This window comes from Hermetia illucens, chromosome 4 (assembly GCF_905115235.1).
Source record: "Hermetia illucens chromosome 4, iHerIll2.2.curated.20191125, whole genome shotgun sequence".
In the NCBI taxonomy this organism is placed as follows: domain Eukaryota; kingdom Metazoa; phylum Arthropoda; class Insecta; order Diptera; family Stratiomyidae; genus Hermetia; species Hermetia illucens.
Window position 1 is genome coordinate 98,487,224 of NC_051852.1, and position 20,919 is coordinate 98,508,142.

General features: G+C 34.3%; 1 protein-coding gene across 1 annotated transcript in view; it reads right to left on the minus strand.

Annotated features, from left to right (window-relative positions):
- The window catches only part of LOC119655568 (SLIT-ROBO Rho GTPase-activating protein 1-like), a 134,661-nt gene that overhangs the window by 12,315 nt on the left and 101,427 nt on the right, over nucleotides 1-20,919 (minus strand). The window contains 5 exon segments of the mRNA XM_038061499.1: nucleotides 7,509-7,992; nucleotides 8,129-8,208; nucleotides 8,277-8,377; nucleotides 19,813-19,883; nucleotides 19,945-20,160. Coding sequence (XP_037917427.1) covers nucleotides 7,509-7,992; nucleotides 8,129-8,208; nucleotides 8,277-8,377; nucleotides 19,813-19,883; nucleotides 19,945-20,160 — 952 coding nt within the window.

A 20,919-nucleotide genomic window follows, 5' to 3' on the forward strand; every position in this document is an offset into this window, starting at 1 on the left:
GAATTCCCATTTCAAAAATTAATAGGTAGTTTGTTGTATTTAGCTGTGCTGACACATTCAAATATTGCTTATTCAATCTGTTGTCTCAATCAATTCAATAATTTTTATTTATACGTTCACTAGAATTACGCTGAGAGGATTTCAAAGTATTCATTGAAAGCAAAAGACGATTAAGGTATTCTGAAGAAAGAGTAGATTGAAAGGATTTGTGGATGTAAATTAGGCTAACGATCCCATTGATAGAGGTTCATACACAGATGCGAAAATAGTTTTAAATAGTGAATCAACATGAAAATAAATTACTTAATGCATTACATCAATAAAGACACTGGGTTTATCATTTTCGCTTTTATTAGGTTATATTCAACAGATAAAATGGATCTTCAAACTAGAAGGCAGTACTTGACTCTTAGATGAGGGCGAAAATCATGGAATAATTTAAGAAAATCCAAGAAAATAGCAAATTCTCCATCTTCTAATATTTAGAAAAGTAGTAATAGATGTCCGTTTTCCCTTGCATAATACTTATGCATATATCAGTAGGGATTCTTCTGCACTGGCACATATACATAAACACTACAATATCTGGTCTCACTGAAAATATATTTAAGAGAGTGACATATAGCTCAAAATAATCGTTCAGTTAACGAAAAGATTATTTGAATGCAAATAATATTTTTTTAATGTTTAATGACGCGCCAATGTACGAAAATTATAGTTACATGTACATATTCTTTTAAACGCATCATTTAAAAGTGAAGTATTAGTGAATTTTTAACGCAAAAGCTTCCTTTCTTTCATTTATATTTGATAAATTAGTATTTTGTGAAAATAATACTCTTTGCCCGGATGGCTCAAGTAGTTAGAGCGCTGGGCAAATCTCACTGGTAGTAGAGGTATTTGTTATCATGACTGGATGTCGGATACCAGAGGACCCAGCTGTAAATGAGTACCTGAGTCAAATCGGGCGAGCGCAATGCTGATCACATTGCCTCCTACAGGGTACTGTAACTAGAGATGGGCAAAAAATAACCAAACTGTTAAAAATAACAGTTTCTTCATCAAAAACGAATTAATCGTTTTTTCAATTTTAAAACAACAGCTACATTACACCGTTATTTTTCAACTGTTGTTTTTAACTGTTATTTTTCTTGAAAAAACTGTTAATTAACGTTTTTCAAAAACAACAGAAACGCCCATGCCTCACTGTAACCCTGTAGTGTACCGTTATGATTTTGAATGAAGTGCTATAACACACTTCAAGGTCCCGATCTAATATAGATTTTTGCGCCAACGATTATTATTAATTGCGTTTGTACAGATCAGTTTTGAAAAAACTTGACATATTTTGAATATACCTAGGGGAAAGTACATTATGGGTGTAGAAAAATCCAAATTAATTTTTTTTCATCGCAAAGGATACTTCAGTAGCAAAACAGGACGGTCTGGAATTGTGGTTCAAAGTTATTTGGAAAAAGGAGCAAACTATTTAGATTCCATGCAATGCAAGGAGGCGAAAATTCCCATGCATAAAAATTATTCTCACAGATGAAAAAAATGAGTTTAGACGCTCCTGGCTCTTTCGCCCGTTATTTCCATGACATAAGATATTTGGAGATCCGTTATGTACAATGAAATGCTGGAAGGCGGCCTATCCCTTTTATGGATGAAGACTGCAAGGCGTCTTCAAGGTGGTACACATTATTTATAAAAATGAAATGCAAAATTACATGTTTCACATTAACTCAACTGAAACTGAACATTAAAAAAGTAAGTATAGGATCAAACAGATCTCATTAACAAAACTTCCGTTTATAGTGCTTGAAAAAAGTTGTGTTGATATAAAATCGAAAATCCACAACAATTTCCTTTTTACTTTGCTAAAATTTGTTTTATTAATTTGCAAATATGTATATTTTGGCGACTACTTGTCGCCTTGAATCCAAACCTAAGCACTGAGGGAGGGCGACAAGTAGTCGCCGAAATATACATATTTGCAAATTAATAAAAAAAATTAAGAGTAAAAACTGTTTTGAATTTTCTATTTTATATCTCAGTTTGCCCCACAGCTTCATGAAATTCATGCTAGATCGAATTTTTGAAGTTATCTAAAAAATGGTATGCCTGCTCATTATTAATATCTTTGTTTCAACAAGTTTTTATAAGTGCGTTTAAACGTATATGTGACCAAATTTTATACAAAAATTTACAAAATCATTATAAAAAATATAGAAATATTTTTTTTCACAACCTAAAAATATAAAACCAATCTGCACAAATTTGAAGTTAAAAAAAACTAAGCCTTATTTTTTTAATAACATTTAAAATTTACCCTAAAAATGTATTTTTTTAAATGTATGTTTATACGCAAATAACCAATACACTGGGGTTTGACGAAAGTGTTTTCTTAAAATTGATAATTATCTATGCGTAATTCCGCAGTGTTTCTAGTCATTAAATTATTTGAAGTAATTAAGACCTGCTTTTTTCTATTCACAACTCTGGGCTTGTTAGCACTAATGTGTGGTTCTTGAAATATCCATCCAACCCAACAATAATAGACATCACTAGCGAATAGAAAAAAGAAAGTCTTAATTATTTTAAATAATTGATAATTAGCTTCCATTTTTTGAAGTGATATTTGATGACTATGACAGGTGACCAACCCGATCTAAGAGATATATACGTGTCTGCTATAAATATCATATGAAAAATATGGAAAGTTGTTATTGTTACTATCTCAAAAACATATCCAGTACAATTGAAATAAGATCATGTTCCGATTAGGATATATTGCATCAAATGCTGCTTTCCAGAAAACTTTTGGAAGTAAATGGCGTTTAGGTCGAAAATTGGTTCGCGAAAGTGTAAAAAGAAGAATTAAATTGAATTTTCCTTTCAAGACAAAATTTTTCGAGGGGGGATGGGGACTCAAATGCCTACTAGTAAAATGACAAACGGGTCTACTTAGTAACGATCTGTATCTTTACGGAGAATAAATATTTTCTTCATTATAGCATTTCTTCGATTGATTCTAATCTTGATCACTGCACGACGTATTCTAGTTGTTTCTGAAACATTAAAATCGAATTAAAATTGTAATACGGCAACCAATTTTATGAAAAAATAAGCAGAAAGACTTGGGATAATATATCACGGACGGAGTTGTAGAAAGCTAAGTTTCTTAATGCCACTTTGGTCTTCAATTTTCCGTCCATTATCTTAATTATTTTACATCCACTTAACGGTGAACTGGACCAATTAGGGAGCAACTTTCTCTCATTTCTGCTCGCTCGCTTTTTTGAAAAAATTATATATGTTTTGCCCAAAGTTCATCGGCCGAAAATGAGAGACAATTGCTCACAAATTGGTCCGCTCCGTCATCAAGCGGGCGCTTAAGCCTTAAATTAAATTTAGTGTTGAGCCTACTTGTGCTAAGATTAAAGATAACCAAAGGGTTTGCAGTGAGCAACTGAACGCTGAAACACGCAAATCTATATTTCTATCAGCATTGAGGGCTAAAAAAATATTAAACCAGCAGAAGGAAATACAACTGACTTACAGCCAGTAAATTATTCGCATTACTTAATAGACATACGATGTCCACTTATTGTCGGATTCATAGCTATTTAAAGTCTATATACTAAGCCATATACATTTCAAGCAATTGTAATAGACCCAAGATAAACTGCTGGAATTAATATTCTACTTAATACTATTCATGTAGATTTTAAGCGGTAGTGTACTGTTCAAAACCATAATTTAAGTAATCGCTCAACTCAAACCACAACCATAGAAACATTATTATAAGTATATCAACGAGCGACATAACTTTTCATTCATATGGTAATATCAAACATTTATCCCATTCCCGTAATAATTACCAACCATTAACACAAAACTATACTTTTATTTATAATAGTCGCAACACTCAAATAACGTGTATCCGTCATCTACTAAATTTAGATAAATCGCTGCATATAACTTTGCTTCAATCGTATAATCATACACTCTACTCTGAATATTAATGTTGCTTAATCAAAGTAAGTAGATAATCAATTTAACAACATGCTAAATTATATAAAATCTTGTTTTCTTTTCGAAAATCGTATGTTTCATTAAATCATTTATATGTATATACTAATATCATAATATCTAATCAATTTTGAAATCACTTAAAAATAAATAACCTCTAATCATTACTATCTAAATTTCACTGTTTATTTCTAAAAAGATCAGAAATAAAAAAGAGAATATATATTAATATATTATGTTCGTGAGCAAAACAGAATGTAATCTAAGTCAAAATCGAAAAGAAAAATATAACTTGAAAGTTGTTCATTATAGCACGAGAACATCCAATCAATCACTGGTCAAATAAGATGCGCATGCTTCTTTCGGCAGATTATTTAGAGAAGAGCAAGACAAAAATATCTTTTTGTACGTGTGTAATAAAAAAAGGTGGTAGGAAAAAATATGACAAAAAAATGGGCAAGAATAATTAAATCCGTTTGTTGTTTGTTCGATAGTTTGGGAAAATTTTTTGTACTTCAGATGAAATTCATTATAGATAAGATATAGATTAAGCATGCTCTGTTACCCAAACAATACCCCAATGCCCAGCTCTCCATTCGAGGCGAAACTGATATTAAACCTTAGTAGTATGGGCTTTTTTGAGAATAAAATTTTAATCGTAAGTCATTCGGTATGAATCGTGGAAATTAAAGAATGCATATTTAGTGGACTAAATATTCAATTCAAATGGACCCCATAAGTATACTTTTTATCTGAAAATGTCTGTAAAAAATACGAGGAATTCATCAGATACTGCGAACTCAAAATGCACGAAACCTTCTTGTTTGTAAAACATTGTGATTGGTGAAAAATACAAACAATTCAAAAATCAAATGCCAATCTAGAAAAAGTTGTTTGTGAAAGTCAAAAGTGAAGACAATAATAAAGGAAGGAATTCTTAGTGTTGTTCAGGGGTAAAATATTGTTTTTTCTTGGTACTTTGAGACAGTTATATTTAGAGACTGCATGATGCACTGCGATTTGTTTATAATCATCAAAAAGCATTTGATCAAAAGAAAGCATTATGACAACGTGAAGATGATTGAAAATAAATATTTTTGCAAACGACTGAAACCACTTGTTCCACATGTTACTGTGTCGAGCCAAAAGGAGGCTATTTTGAATAATACAAACGGGTTTTTTTTAGCTTGTGCGTTGTAAAAGTACAGAACGCAAATAAAGAAACCTAAGGTTTGATTATATTGAATCACATAATAGCATCCCCGACATGATTCATCACAAAGTCATAACTGAGCAACTAGAACAGATTCTAAATTCAAAGGGAGGGGCTGCCGCAGTCATCAAGATTGAGGTACCGCTATTTTGATGTGAAAGTCCAGGATAATGAATTGCAGTCATCAATACAACTCTTGCGATCAGAATAATTACCAGGACTAATACAAAATTTAGGCAAACACCTCGAGCTACGCTGATGAAATCTGTTTGCTCTGTTACCAGTCATAGACCTTGGCCAAATAATTCTGAATTTGGAGCTGGCTACACCATGCAAATGCGATTCGTCATCCACGAAACGGACACAACCCTACTGTCCCGCCACTTGCAGCACATTTATGTAAACATTGTGTGACCTTTGCAGCCATAGCAAGGTTACCTATTAATACGATCGATCTTTCTCGCTTGGCTTTTTTTATAATTTTTAAAAAGGACTTGACGCATAAAACCGCTTCGTGCAATTTTTGGTAATGAAGCACCATCAAAAAAAGAGTGTCTACAATTGGTTTACATAACTTCATCGTGGTCATGAGTCATTACTGATGAATGTCGTGAAAATTGAGCAAAATGTATTGGTATATCACCGACTGCAATACAATCAATTTTGCATGAACAACATAACAAGAAAGATCTGTTCCGGATGAATAGCGCATAATTTAAGTACCCCAAAAGTATTGATTGGTATCAGAAAATGTTGAAAAAATTCGACCATTACATTAGACGAAACTTGGACATACTCGTATAAACCTGAAACCAAACAGCGGTCTATTCTTCCACTTCTCGAGAAAACGATCGTTGGTTTCTTCAGTTCTACTAGACAGGTCGTAACCATTGATATATAGTACAACAATTTATTTATCAAAGGACTTCGATAAAATGAAAAAACAACAACAAAAATGTCAAATCATGCCTCATCACGACAACGCCAGCTTACCACATAATCATCGAACAACTGAATATTTGAAGAAGAAAAACATCGAATTAATGTTTTTTTGTCCTGACTTATCAACTAATGAGTTTTTCGTCTTCCATACTGAAAAGCGCAAGATGTGTGGATAGCGATTTTCATCACCTCAAGAAGCTGTTGACCACTATTAAACCCATTTTTCTTAAAAATCAATTTCAGAGTGGAGATAATGTTTCCAGAATTGGTTTGAGCGTATACAAAAATATAAAGACGAATATTTCTAAAAGCAATAAAATACTCTCTTTCGAAATTATTCGTTTTTTTTTTGCACTTTTTGTAAAAACTTGAAAGACCACCAACCAAAGCTAGCGTAAGTAGTGTCGCAAAAATATATTAAGTATAGTCACAAGAAATTCTGGCCGCTTTCTTTCGGGATTGACTTTAATTGGGATTGTAGCTTCAACCGAATGCACATCGGGAAAAAAGTATAATAGGTTTGCAGTCATATGTTTCAATACATCTGTGATTTATCACCAACTGTGTATTTAAAATTCTTATTAATGCGACGAGCTAACTTATCGATTACAGTAGGGATGGGGATTTATATTTTCATATTTTCACTGTTATTTACACAACGCTGTTTCGCTATACACATACTAATTATCTAGATCGAAAATCAAATTTTCCTACCAGCTCAATTTCCTAGATATTAAAATTACTGTAATTTTTGAAAGGTATCAGTATAAAGGAGGACTTAAGTTTAGATGGAGGATGATCTGCAGCTAGCAATCAAACTATTGACGGAATGAGGAGATCGTTACGATCTGTATCCTTTATATGAAAAATAACCACAAAAATCGAAAGCATACAAAATTCCATTCAAACTTGCATGTTCTGATAAAAGGGTAACAGAAAACTATCTGGAAAGTTCCATTTGTACTATTTCCAGGAAAATAACCATAATAATGCTGAATAAGAATTAAGATATTGGATGAAAATACTGCATTGGAAAAATGTGAAGAGTAACCCCTGCTAGTGGTAATTAATTTGTAATTCGTTGAGATTCTAATTTGTAAGGCTTAAAATGATTATCATAAAACAATAACCTGATCGCTTTGTAATTCCTAATAGATGGTTTCATACACATCCGCCGTTCAAAAATCAAAACTTGCGGATCGATTTGAAGAATTGCAATTGAAATAAAAAAAAAATAAACGCATAAAATAAAAACAGATAGGAAAACGAACGTTCACAATCTGAAATCTTTTACATTTCAAACAGTTGTTTCAAGTACCTCGTACTGGAAATGATTCATATCCTCAAGGAAATCCATAGAATTTTCAAATGAATGTGGCTGATCGTGGTAATTGTATTTATCCTTAACATTATCGACTGTGTCATAGTGGAAATCACAATCGTCATTGTTTCCACAACCACTACCGCCTCCGCCGATAATTTTATTATTACTCGCTATTGAATCGATTTTCTCGTTAAGCAGCTGATGGATGTGTTGCTGCTGTTGTAATTGGCTTTCTGTCGAAACTGTCATATGAACAGGTTGTTGGTGCTGTTGATGTTGTGCTTGTTGTAATTGTTGTGCAATATGTTGTTGATGTTTTAGTGCTTGATCTTCTACGACTGATAGTTGTTGATGTTGCTGACCGAATATTGAAAGTTGACTATTTATAGACATATTACCGCTTGGTCGCCGTTTTCGAACTGATTCCTCGGAACTGGATGATTTGAGATGTTCACTGGTTTTGTCACGATCTTCATCCCTGCAAAACATTCAATATTTTTTAATGGTCTTGATAGGCTAATTGTGTAAAATAGAGCTATAGGAACTAAATTCATTTTCCAAACTGTCAACTACTAACTACTATGCGTACGATTACCGACATTATTTTAACTCACTTGATTTTCAATGAAATGTATTTGTCCGGTACCAATCCATCTTTACCATTTACAGTTCCTTGCCACCAATCCGTAGACACCTAGTAAAAAAAGAATAGAATGCATAAATTTACAGAATTCATGAGCACTCCGATGATCAAAAAATTACCTGTTTTCTCAATACAACAGTATCTCCCTTTCTTAAAGATAATTCGCGGTCAGATCTAGCATTAAAATCAAATTGTGCTGTTGCTTCCACAGTATCAGATTCTATAAAAGCAGAAAAAACGGCTTAAATTTATATAAAATGTCTACAACGCCTTATACTTTGAGAGGTGAGCTATTGTGTAACATATGTGTAACTTTGATATTGCCAGAATATTCATGTCCAATATTACTGTAAGGAAGTGTAGACAGGCAGTTATCGCACTCTGACTTGTGTTGTGTAAATTTTATCTATCACCGTATGTATTTGAATGTGTATAACGTGATTAATCAAAATTAATTATTAAAAAAATGCAAATTATTTATAGTTAAGCAGCAAAAAAGCATTGAGTCAATTATTCAAAGTGCGTTAACCTGAACTGACTCGAAGGGAGTAAATAACATAAATTGTAGTTCTAAGCATATGTTTTGGTGCAGATTCATGTATCATTTTGTCTACTATATTACTTATATAATATTACTTAAACCAAGGTGCAATTTTGTAGAAATAAATAGTTAGTTACATAGGGTCCATTGAGTTCAATTTACGTAGATGGGATAAGGACAAACACATTTTCCTGATGTTCATAGCAAAGTTGAGTAGCAACAGGTTACGTCAGACATTTATCAACATTGAGTACACCAAAAAGAGGATAGCAATGCAGAGATTGGTATACCTTCAAATTACTTTTAACAATGAGTGAGCTTGCAGTACATAACGAACACAATTTGCATGTTAAGCGTTACAGATATATATTTTTTGGTATTGATAGATACGTACGTCATTTTTAGGTTATTTTTCAGTTGTACTTTTAAAGAATCCATTCAATCCGGGTTTTTAAATAAATAAGTCAGATAAAACGTCGTCTGCAATATGTGGAATTAATGAACAATGACAAATGTGTGATTTAATTTTTGTTTCGGATCTTCCTTAATTGTGTCGGGGTATTACATGGGAATGGGAGGTAATGAAATAAACTTTGAATTTGCTAACCATTCTTGAGATTTATAGAAAAACAAAAATATCGCATATCTTGAAGTAAAAAGGGAAATTGAAGCGAAAAATATCTAAAACTAGGAATTTTCAAAGAATTTACGGTCTCAAGCCAGTTTTAATCTGCAGCAACCAAGATAGAAGCTATTGCCCCAAAATTCGATGGGAACAGACTTTAATAAAAGAAGGGTACAATGAAGGTAAAAACTATCTAGAAGCTATAGGATCAAAGTTAATATCCTAGTATCCAAGTCAACTTTAAGATCACCAAACTAAATAACTATGTTCGGACAGAAACACCTTGATCATCACTAGAAGTCCGGAAGAGGAAACTCAGTAAACAACCAAACGAAAAATCTCAAATAGCTACAGACGCTTGAAGGGCAACACCGAAAAATGGAAATTAAAAGGGTCACCAAGAACCAGGAATCCAGGATACATAAGAAACTTTAACGTTAAACGAGATGTTGAAGGTGTTTCGTTTAGGCGTAACACTTATTATTTATTATGCAATACTTAAATGTGTTGTAATATTGATCATTGATCATATTGATTGATACTGAATACGGGATAAAGATATTGACAACATTTCAGATGATCTATACTTCGACACAATTTTCATCTTTACTTTTTATCATGGATAGGAAAGTTTGTAATCCTTCTAGATAGGTCTGTTATCGGACTAATTACTTATTAGATTTGTGGTGATGAGTGAAAGACTGTAATTAATCTCTAACGCTGACACATAACACTTTTTCGAATGCTGGTGAATAGAAAACTCTGAAACTCCGCACCATAAAACACGAGACACCAATATGATTCACACGGACACTGAGCAAGAATCTTTCCCTATACATTTATTGAGAATATATCAGGAAATATTTTTATGATGACATATCTCTATTAGCTTCAAAGTGTTGTCACGCCAAAAAGGAAAACAAGTAGAAAACCAGTAATTGAGTGGTTCAGATATGAAAGGTTTTGCGGTTTGTCATATAAGAAGCGATTCGAATATGTCGACTACGCAGATGACATCTGCTTGTTCGCTGGATTTTCAAAAGCAGGTAGGCAGATTTTCAATAAGAAGTACGCAGAGTAGGACTGAAAATAAATACCAAGAAAACCAATGTTTTTTTCTATTTGCATTAATTAGCAAAGTATCGAGGGCGTTGAAAAGTTGGTTTATTTAAAAAGCATTATTTCTGCCAAAGGTGGCATCAAATTTGATGTCAAACGACGCACTAGCACTACCAATTCCGCCTTTAGTGTTCTGTCCGAAATCTGGATATACAACTATATTAACACGAGTATCAAGTTGCCGCTGTACCGCGCAAATATCCTGTCTGTGTTTGCCACTGTTACTTAAAGTTTTTATCGGGGTACTCTGACCTGGGATAATAGAAAATGAAGAACTTCTTCGATGTGCGGGCAGATATCCGTCGACGGATTGAAATTGAAAATTGAAAAAGAGCGATAACCCATTGCGGATCATGCTATGCAATGGAACTTCCTACCCCAGGATGACAGATGAGTGGCCCTAAAATTAAGTGGCGCACAAATAGTGAACTTAGAAACTTTTCCGTATACAGTAGACTCGCGAACAGACAGTCCTAAACATGCCCCAAAAAGTAATCAAATTTCGACATCAATTTGCTGCGTTCTCCAGCGGAATAAGTCTCGAAATTTCCGTAATCTAAAGACTTATTCCTCTGAAGAAAGTGTCAAATGGATTTATTCGGATAATAATAAGAACCTTAATGACTTAAAAGGAAATTGAAATTTATTTATGTTTTGGGGCATGAATTCAGTCAATGCAAACGCGCCGAGGGCAACATATAGTATTGCATACTGCACTCTTTTTTCACATTAGGTACTCTTAACAGCGAACAATAAGTCGCTTAAATAGCGAACATCATTTTCAGGGCTTCAAGTATAATTTAAATTTGTCGAAACATATGGTTCCCATCCTTTTCTATTTCTCTGCAGGCAAATCTCATTTTGTTACTTTATTTATACTATACTATATCAGTGCAATCGTGCCTTTAAGTGATTCAAAAAATGTCTTTGAATCTTTCTTCAAAAAGTGGAAGAGAATTGTTATGTTGTGAGCGATAGTGAACGGACAAATATTAAGTGGGATAGACAAAAAAGTGATCATGTATTTCGTCTCATGAAAATATCATTTTAGAATCCGCACCTGTGCATGATTAGAAACTTAAAAAAGTGCTGCCAGTGACGCTATAGCAAACTTTACAGAAGGCCGAATAGCAAACGCAAACTAACATCCTTCTTCCAGAAAAAGCTTCATATTTTATTATATAAAAAGTTATTATATTAAAATGGGATAAAATTTACATACTTTGCCTTGTTTTTCTTATAGGTATTTAGCAACATGTCCCTCAAACTAATGTTTTAAAATTCCGAACTACTTCGAAATAGGCAACAAGCCCAGTTTTAATTTGTTCGCTATTTAGGAGGAGTGCAGATTGTCTACAAATTTGGGATTGGACAATTTAAAATAATATCATATAATAAATAATAACGAACAAGTCGGGAAACCGGAAGCTTGAAGCTTCAGGTATAAAAGGTTTTGTGTTTCCCTATGTGAGGAGCATAACGTAGTTCTCCATTGGCTTATAGCATTGACCCGATATATTTAAATCGCTCAGTTCTGGGCAGGTTACCACGATTTCCAGAACTCAGCGATTTAAATTTCTGGAGGGACAGATTGCTGCTATTGAAAGAACTGAGCGATTTAAATATCTCGAGTCAATGCTACCAGCCAATAGAGAACTGCGTCATGAAATGTTTCAAGCATTAACGCCACCTGGATGAAGTGACATTCCGCAACTAGTGTTCTTTGTGATCGACGTATCAGCGCACGTCCCAAATCTAAAATTTACTGTAATGTCGCCCATCTGTCGCCCTCTATAGTTTGAGTGTTGACTATAAAGGACAATGAACGGCGTCTTGCGGTAATGGGGACGAAGATGTTGCATTGCACTGGTGGCGTGACACGTTTTGGTTACGTCTGAAATGAGAATATCCGCGATCGATATGGGTTTGCACCGATCGTGGAAAAACTGCAAGAGAGGCGTTTTCTATGGTTTGGTCACGTAATTCACGCTAACGAGAATTCAACAACCAGTATTGGTCAGAACATCGAAGTCAATGGTAACCAACCAAAAGGCTGGCCAAAACAATAGTCGCATGATACACTGGATGGGGATTTGAAGGTCTCGCGATTACATCCTGATCAGGCATTTGATAAAGTAAAATGACGAAACCGATCACGACGAGCCAACCCCGCTTGTGAACTGAAGGCTGAAGAAAAAGGAGAAAATGTGAGGAGCGGTGAGCCTGACAGTTCCGTGTCACATAGTTAAAAATTCTATTAGCATCTATTTTTTAGAAAGTAATTTAAATAAATCATTTGATGGAAAACCCTGTATTGAAATAGTCAACCTCATACCCTTCATACTCTGAGTTTAATATTATTAGCAAATGCCAACAATTTAACCAACATCAAATATAAAAAAGGGCTAGGGAGAATTAGATTCTTCTTGAATGGAATTTTAATATTTCACTCGAATTTCAATTATTCTCGTTAATTATGACATCAACATCTTATTTGTATGGCTTAGGATGCTGTTAATTAGCACGAAATTGATAAGTTTGAACTTCTATAACTTTCCCAATAATAGTTGGATTTTCATGACTTGGCATGTGTATGCACGAGGCTGTGCTCTATGTCGGTGCAAAATTTAGTACACTTAGGATGAACTTAAGGGGAGTTTTTTAGTCAATTTCTAAAAGTTGATAATATACTATTAGTAAATTTTTTGAGAAGATACCGGAATAGAATATCTCTCGAAGATTAGATTTCACATAAGTGTTTAACACAAAATCTTAAAAAGTGCTGCAGATAAGTAGATTCTTCATAAATGCGACTTTAATATTCCACGCGAATTTCAATTATTCCGGGTAATTATGACGTCAGCATCTGATTTGCATGGCTTTGGAAGCGGTAAATTCGCGCGAAATTGCTAAGTTTGAACTGCTATAACTTTGTCGTTAATTGCCAGATTTCTACGAAATTTTGCAAGTGTACACAAAATATTGTCCTCTATGCTGGTACAAAATTCCGAAGTCCTAGGATGAATTTAAGGGCGATTTTTCAGTAAATTTCTAAAAAGTAGTAATATACTATTAGTAAGTTTATTTGAGCAGATATCGGAATGGGACATATTTTGAGGCCTAGATTTCATCTAGGCGCACCACCTCGATTTTTTTCGGATTTTTAGGTTGGGTAGTTTCCGAAAATGAGTCCTGTCTCACTTCAAGTGCATACATTTTGACTCATTACTCACGCACTTTGCAATTTATGCCAAAACTAATATCAGTTTCGGAAAGTACAAATCGATGATACCCTACACAACTATATCCGGTAAACAAAATTTTTGAATCCCCCCTTTGCATGTATGGGGAGCCCCCCTTTAAACTCCAGCTAAATTTATGCCACTCACTGTATGCATGGGATTTCATAGTTCCCATCTGTCCACCAAATTTCGTTCAGATCGGTTTAGCCGTTTTGGAGAAAAATGCGTGTGACAGACAGACAGACATTGAATCGATTTTAATAAGGTTTTGTTTTACATAAAACCTTAAAAATGGTAAAGAATTCATCCTACCGAATAAAAAAGTCCGAATAAATAAGTCTAATATTTTTCGCAATAAGGTTTCAGATATTAGATGCAAAAACGCAAACAAGTTGCACATGAAAATACTACAAATATGACAATTGCTTCAGTATAGAACACTGTAAAATGTTAGCAATTGTGTCGAATGATGCCGATCGCGATGCTATGTGCGGAATTCGAATATTCGTTATCTTATGGTTGTAAGAATACAAAAACCTGATGGAGTGGCCATCTTAGTTTTGCTTGACCATCACAATTGATCGAAGTAGACCAAGAGGGAAGAGCTATCCCAAAAATATGAAGTCAACAAATTAATTGCGAAACTCCTCCCAAAAAGACTGTTGCCCCATTTAAGTGTGTCGGGCGCGGGAACGTGGAGGGGTCCTTTTGAAAACTTCAATTCTTTACGTGTCATTATCCAAAATCTCAAGTGGCATTTAGTCAATGCGTGGGGACCGCATCGTAGCCTGGAAAACTATGAAATGTATAGCAAAAATCCTATGTATTTCCATGCAAAATGTAATAATATACATACAGTTAAACTTTCAAGTCAATTTTTGAAGATTTGTTTGGCCAACTTGAAAATGGAGTTTCGAGAAAAACGCGTTTAAAATTTTCGGTATGTTGGCATCGCATTAAGAGAGGCTGCGCCAAAATTTAAAGATGAACAAAAAACTGATAAAAAAACAAATAGTACAATAAAAATATTTAGAGCTTTTTTTATTACGCCTGCAAATACACCTGAAATTCGATCGTCTAGACTAGAATACCATGTATTGATGTTGGGACATTTTTCAACAAAAAGAAGTAACCGACCGATATGTTTAAATTTCTAAAGATACCTAACTTAAATATAGTAGAATGATATTTTTTATCAGAGACATCATTGGCAAATACCAGAGAGGATTACAACGAGCCAAATCAACGATACACCAGATATTCACACTAAAATTAGATTTTGAAAAATACTATAATAAAACTACAATGTGGACGCCTAACCGACCATCGTGAACTCTACGAACAAACACAGGTCACAATCGAATTGAATTGAATTGACCTGATTCATTAAAATGGAATTAAGCGGTTCGAATTAAGAACGAAAATCCCCTACAAAAAGTGTATCAACAGAGTCTGAACTTAAACTAACTAAACTAAAATATACTGCCCCCAAAACTCTTCGATTTTACTATGAAGCATGTTGGGTTGGTAGGTAAAACCGGTCTAAGAAAATAAATATATTGCAGAATCATCTTGTTACCTCGAGGCAACCCAGTTAAACGTGACAATAACGATACGCAATTTTAATTTGATATACAATAAAATCTCTCTAAGCCGAATTCTCACTTTCCAGGAAAAATTCGAGTTATAGAGATTTCGACTTAAAGGTTTGTCAAACAAATTGTACATAATTTGTATTTGTAATATGTATGTAATTTGCCCATGTATGGACATGTTTGACGACTTTTCAAACATGTTTGAGATCTTACGCGCAATGGAAACGTTTGGGCAATGCGTGTTGCGCTTCGTTACACAATATTTTTCAGTTGACGGCTGAATTATAATTTCTGTAAAGGTTAAATTTTCAACCACATCCTCAGAGGGGGTGAAAAATTTATGTAGAGAGAAAGGGGGGGGGGGGAATACTTTCTGCTGAAACCCGATGAAAACTGATGGCGATCATTCCCTTCCTAAAAGTTATGGCCCCTCAAAGGGGTTTTTTGATATCATCATAGTCAAGTTTGAATATTCAACCCTACCCGGTGAGGTGGACAGGATGGCTAGGATATGTAGAAGAAAGAGAAAAGTTTACTTTTTCTGATCCCATGAAAAGGGTGTGACGGTCAACCCTCCGTAAAACGCCATGGCTCCTCAAAGGCTAATTGCATGTCAAAACGTTAGGATTTAATTTAGAACCCTAAAGAGAGTATGAAGGGAGAAGTAAGAGGTTGCCCCTCTCAAATTCCGTGGAAACAACATGGCGGTCAACCCATTTCAAAAGTTATGGCGACTCAAATGGGGCATATTTTTTAAGGGAGAGTGACCGCGACGAGTTCATCCCCTCTGGGGACGGAAATGAAAATTCAATCTTTAGCATAATTTTTCCTAGTGTTACTGTTTCAAAATTAAAAGCTAAGCTGAGTCCAGATACCAGATATCGTAAAGTAGCAAATAAGTTTTGTTTAGGAGATATTTGAATCCGTTAATTGTGTGTTTTGGTTATAGCTATACAGTTAAATCCCAATATTTCCTCTGGTCAAGGGAATTACGATTTGGTACGAAATATCGGATTTGCCAATTATCGGGACTGCAAAATAAGAAAATTAACTCTCTGGACCAAATTTATATGAATCAACTGCAAATACGAGAAATCAACGTACGAATTATCGGGATTCCACTCTATATGCGGATACACCATTTGCAAGAAATCTCCGAAAGTATTTAGGTTCATCCTCTAACAATTTTTGTAATTTAAAGGGGAAAATATATGAAATTCTTGAAGTAGACTGGCTAAGAGTCGTCCTTATTTTTAGCCATTCCTTTTAGCACTAAAATGGACCTTAAACAGATATTTCATGCACAATTTGCGTACACCGAGAGACCCAGAACGATAGAGATAACACCCGTGAAAATCATGCACAAAAGTCGGCAAGAGATGAAAAATGTGCCGGACCCATTATTATCCCTTTTTTTCATTGAAATGTTTATGCCTTCACTTTAATTTGTGAATATAACATACACCTACCTACATAAATATAGAAAGATTTGTAGTTTGCATCGTGAAATCGACTCTCCCATTTCAACTTAGAGGAATTGTAATGTATGGAATATTTCATCAAAAGTTAAGAAAAAATACTTCGACTAAGAGTGCTTTTTGACTTAGAGGAATTAGAGAATTGACGGGAACGCCAACCAAAAACCGAAAAATTCGAGGTAAAGAATAATTCGTCTTAAAGAGGTTCGACTGTATTGTGGAGGCGCCGCAGTGCAGACCAAAGCGCAGCACAACTCACCACGATTGAGCAACTTGCAATACACCCGCTTGAGCAGCTCACCTACTTGCCGGTAGCATGATGCCATCCACGAGGCCGGCGTAGGAAATGGACTCGTGAGAATCTACAGCCAGCTGCAAAGCCTGCCGGTCGTCATTATTAATGTTCAAAGCATTAATTCTAAGAGTGTATCTTAATTATATAACAATGTATTGTCTTTTTGTAAAGAGATATTTTAGACCTAGAATCTCCACATGAAACTAATAGAATGGTCAGCCCTGCGAATCTGTTTATGTCTAGAAAACTTCCGTTTCCTTCAAGTAGAGTAAAATCTAATAATCTAAAATCTAATTCCATTGTGACACGCACAACGTCCAGATTCCATCTAATTCGTTTAGTTCATAAAATGTTTCCAGATCCTTCAAATTAATTTGATCTTGCACGTTAAAGATTTGGGCAATTTTATACAAATGGCGGAACCGATCACGACGAGCCGACCCCGCTTGTGAGCGGAACAAAGGCTGAAGAAAAAGAAGACTCTAAAAGTGATAATAACTCCTCAGATTTTCAAAAAATTAGAACATTACTACACTAACTATTTATAATCTATTGTTTTATGTTGGGCTCCTACAGGAAACTAGAGATATAACGAAATTGATCAGAAAACAGTGCCACTTATTTCAGAGTAGGACTCTAAAGTAATGCCTAATTTGATTGCTCCGGGACGCAAAGGTATAAATAGCTCGAAATGTAACGAATTAAAATAGAATTTAAGGCGTAGAGAAGTCAATAATCTCCAGCAAACGTCTACTTGTATCCTCAAATATTTGATGAAAATACAAGAAAGCTTCACGATTAATAGAGACGCCAACACAAAAGGAATTGCACAACTTATATGTAGAGATGTCCCCCAATCTAAACAATGCATTGTTCCTACCAAAACAATGCGAACGATCAAACAATAGTCATTAAACCGAATTTTCAATGATATTACATCAGAAATTCAAATCCAGGTAATCAGGCGTTCTTCTTAGAAGTATGCTGACTCTCATTTGAGTAAGTGGAATGCCTGTTATTATCAGATGTGTAGTTCAGATTGGTCACCTATGCGTACAGTTAATCGTAGATTTGAAAGTGTAACTTACAACCAAATAAACTATAAGTGCATGCAAGGAATCATTACTATATACTCGTATTATTATTATATATTAAATTTGTTGACCGATCACTCCTCCCCTTTCCAACTAATGTCAACGGTAATTTCGGAAAATCTGCTATTTTTTTCAATGCTAGACTCCCCCTCCCTCTACTTTTTTTCAAACTCAACGCAGACTCATACCTTGGTACTTTTGCTTCTACCAAATTTCGTAACAATAACTTCCGCAGTTTTCAAGTAGATGAAAAACTAATAATGAATAAATTTGAAAGTTTGCTATCTGAACCCAGAAAATATTCCAACGCCATGATTTTAGCTAGTGTCCGGATAGCTGAGTGGTTAGAGCAAAAGGTTGTCGTACGGAAGGTCGCGGTTCACATCTCGCTGGTGGCAGAGGGATTTGTATCGTGATTTGACGTCGGATACTAGCCGACTCAGCTGTGAATGAGTACCTGAGTCCTACAGTCTACTGTAGTGTACCGTTATGGTCTTGAATGAAGTGCTCTAACACACTTCAAGGCCCTGATCCAATATGGATTGTTGCGCCAACGATTATTATTATGATTTTAGTTAATGTTCGCAGTGTTCATCAAGGCTTCATAAATTTTAGTTTTAAAGCTTCAGTCTCATCTAAGTGGCAGCAAGATCATGACTATGGGCAAATACCTCTTCAATATGTCTAATTTACCTTTTGAAATATAACTTTTGAACGAAAATTACTAGAAAATATCAAGAAAAATAGAAAAAATAAATCTCAAATTAAAAAAACATAAAAAATAATAAACATTCTTGCTTGCTTTTCATTGCACTTCATCGGAATAACTGTCTGCTCCATCGCTCCACAATAGTTTTAAATAACTAAAAAAATAAAAATATTATCGCCACGCAAATTCGGCAGGCCTTCAGACATTCGCTATTCAAATTTGATGCTGTGAAACGCCAATGCCATAAACATAATTGGTTAGGGTAACATTAGAAATGTAATCTTGCAGAAATGAAACTTACTTCGATTATAAAAGCTAACAGAATAGCCATTCCTATTAAATGTAGAACAAGATTACCGTCTGAAGAGACGAACATAAGGAGTAACAAAATATTCATTTGAAAGACGACACGTCGAAATATTTTCTTGAAGCCATCCATATTCTAAGCACTTGTTTTTTTTACAAAATGGTTGCGAATTTGGCATGGACAGAACTTGTGAATTAGTAGCATTCCAATCAACAAATCATTAGTATGAAACCAAACTACACGATTTTCAATTCAGTGTTAGTAAAAAAAGAAAAATATAATTTGAATAAACTGCAATTTATTGCGTCAATATAATATCATTTATCCTTACTTTCCTGCCGTCACCAACTAAATTAATCAAAGATACTAATCTCAATATTACATTTTTCGTATATCAAATAAAAATAATTCAATTTGCAACAAAACAAAATTCAACAAACTAAAATAACTAACAAAAACAATAACAATCAAAATAAATAAATAAAAAACTAGAATGTATGCATTTTATAAATCAATAAGTGATTCTTCCGAATTAGGAATGCTGTAGAATTTTTCAGTTGAATGAGAACAATATTCACAGTCGCATTCTGTATTAGAATATACAATTCAAAAAGGGAATTTTGCAATAAACAAAACAACTATGCACTTACCGTCTTCGGATGGGTAAACTTCAGAGTCAGGGTCTTCAGTAACTTGATCTGTCGGCGAGTCGCCCACATCACTTAAATATAAATAAACATTAACTGTAGTAAATTCAACATGAAAAATGTATTCAATCTTACATGTCAATGTCGGAAATATATTTCTCATATTGTATGCCACCGAGATCTTTCGGGAACAATTCTTCATGATATTGTATCATATTTTTGATGATTTCATTGATTTGATTTTGATATTGAACTTGATCCTTGTCTTCGGGTGCTGGCATTAAAGTTGGACCGAAACATATTGCCAAGTTGTACGCATCCATCATGTTTTCATCAGCATATTCAGAAAGGCTGCAGAAGAAAATTATAAAAATTAATTGTACAATTTCTTTTGGCCTACGCGACTATACAGATAAAATTATTCAAAAGGTTGTTTTTATTCAATTAAGAAGATTGGGGATTTCTAATTTGCAATGAATTAGGCGGTTCAGGGTCAAGTTTAATCTGTGGTTTCCAGAGACAATAACTATGTACTAACTTTTTAGCACCTGTAACATAGATCAAGATCAGGTTCAGTTCAAGGATCATAAGCAGCTCAAATAGTGAAAGAATCCTTCCACCACGATCCTATATGGCATTTTTTGCAATAAAATTTCATCTGCTATGAATGAGTTGAATCTGGGGGCAAAAATGGTATCGTTGGTTGACTAGTAACCATTTTTTCGAGTAATCTTCTTAGTTATTGTTTACCTCTCAATCCAAAAGGTTCATTACTGAGGCAAACTGATTTTTAATAGAATCAATAGCGCTTCTGAATACCAAAGTCTAACAGATGTGAGAGTTTTCATTGGATGTGCCGCTGGCACAAAGAACAAAAGAATAAAGAAATGGAGCTCGATTTTTTCGGACGTTGTATTCGTGTGTGACGGAAAATTCTGATTTATGCTAGATATGCATGGAACTGAAAATGCGTTCCCACTTGACTTATTGTACCTTTTTATACCATTATTAGGACAAAATTAACCAGAAGGAAATAGCAAGTTTGCCATCTCTTAATCTGTCAGTTGCCTTCTGGATAATGTGTTGCTGGAAATGTTATCAAATTTCGAC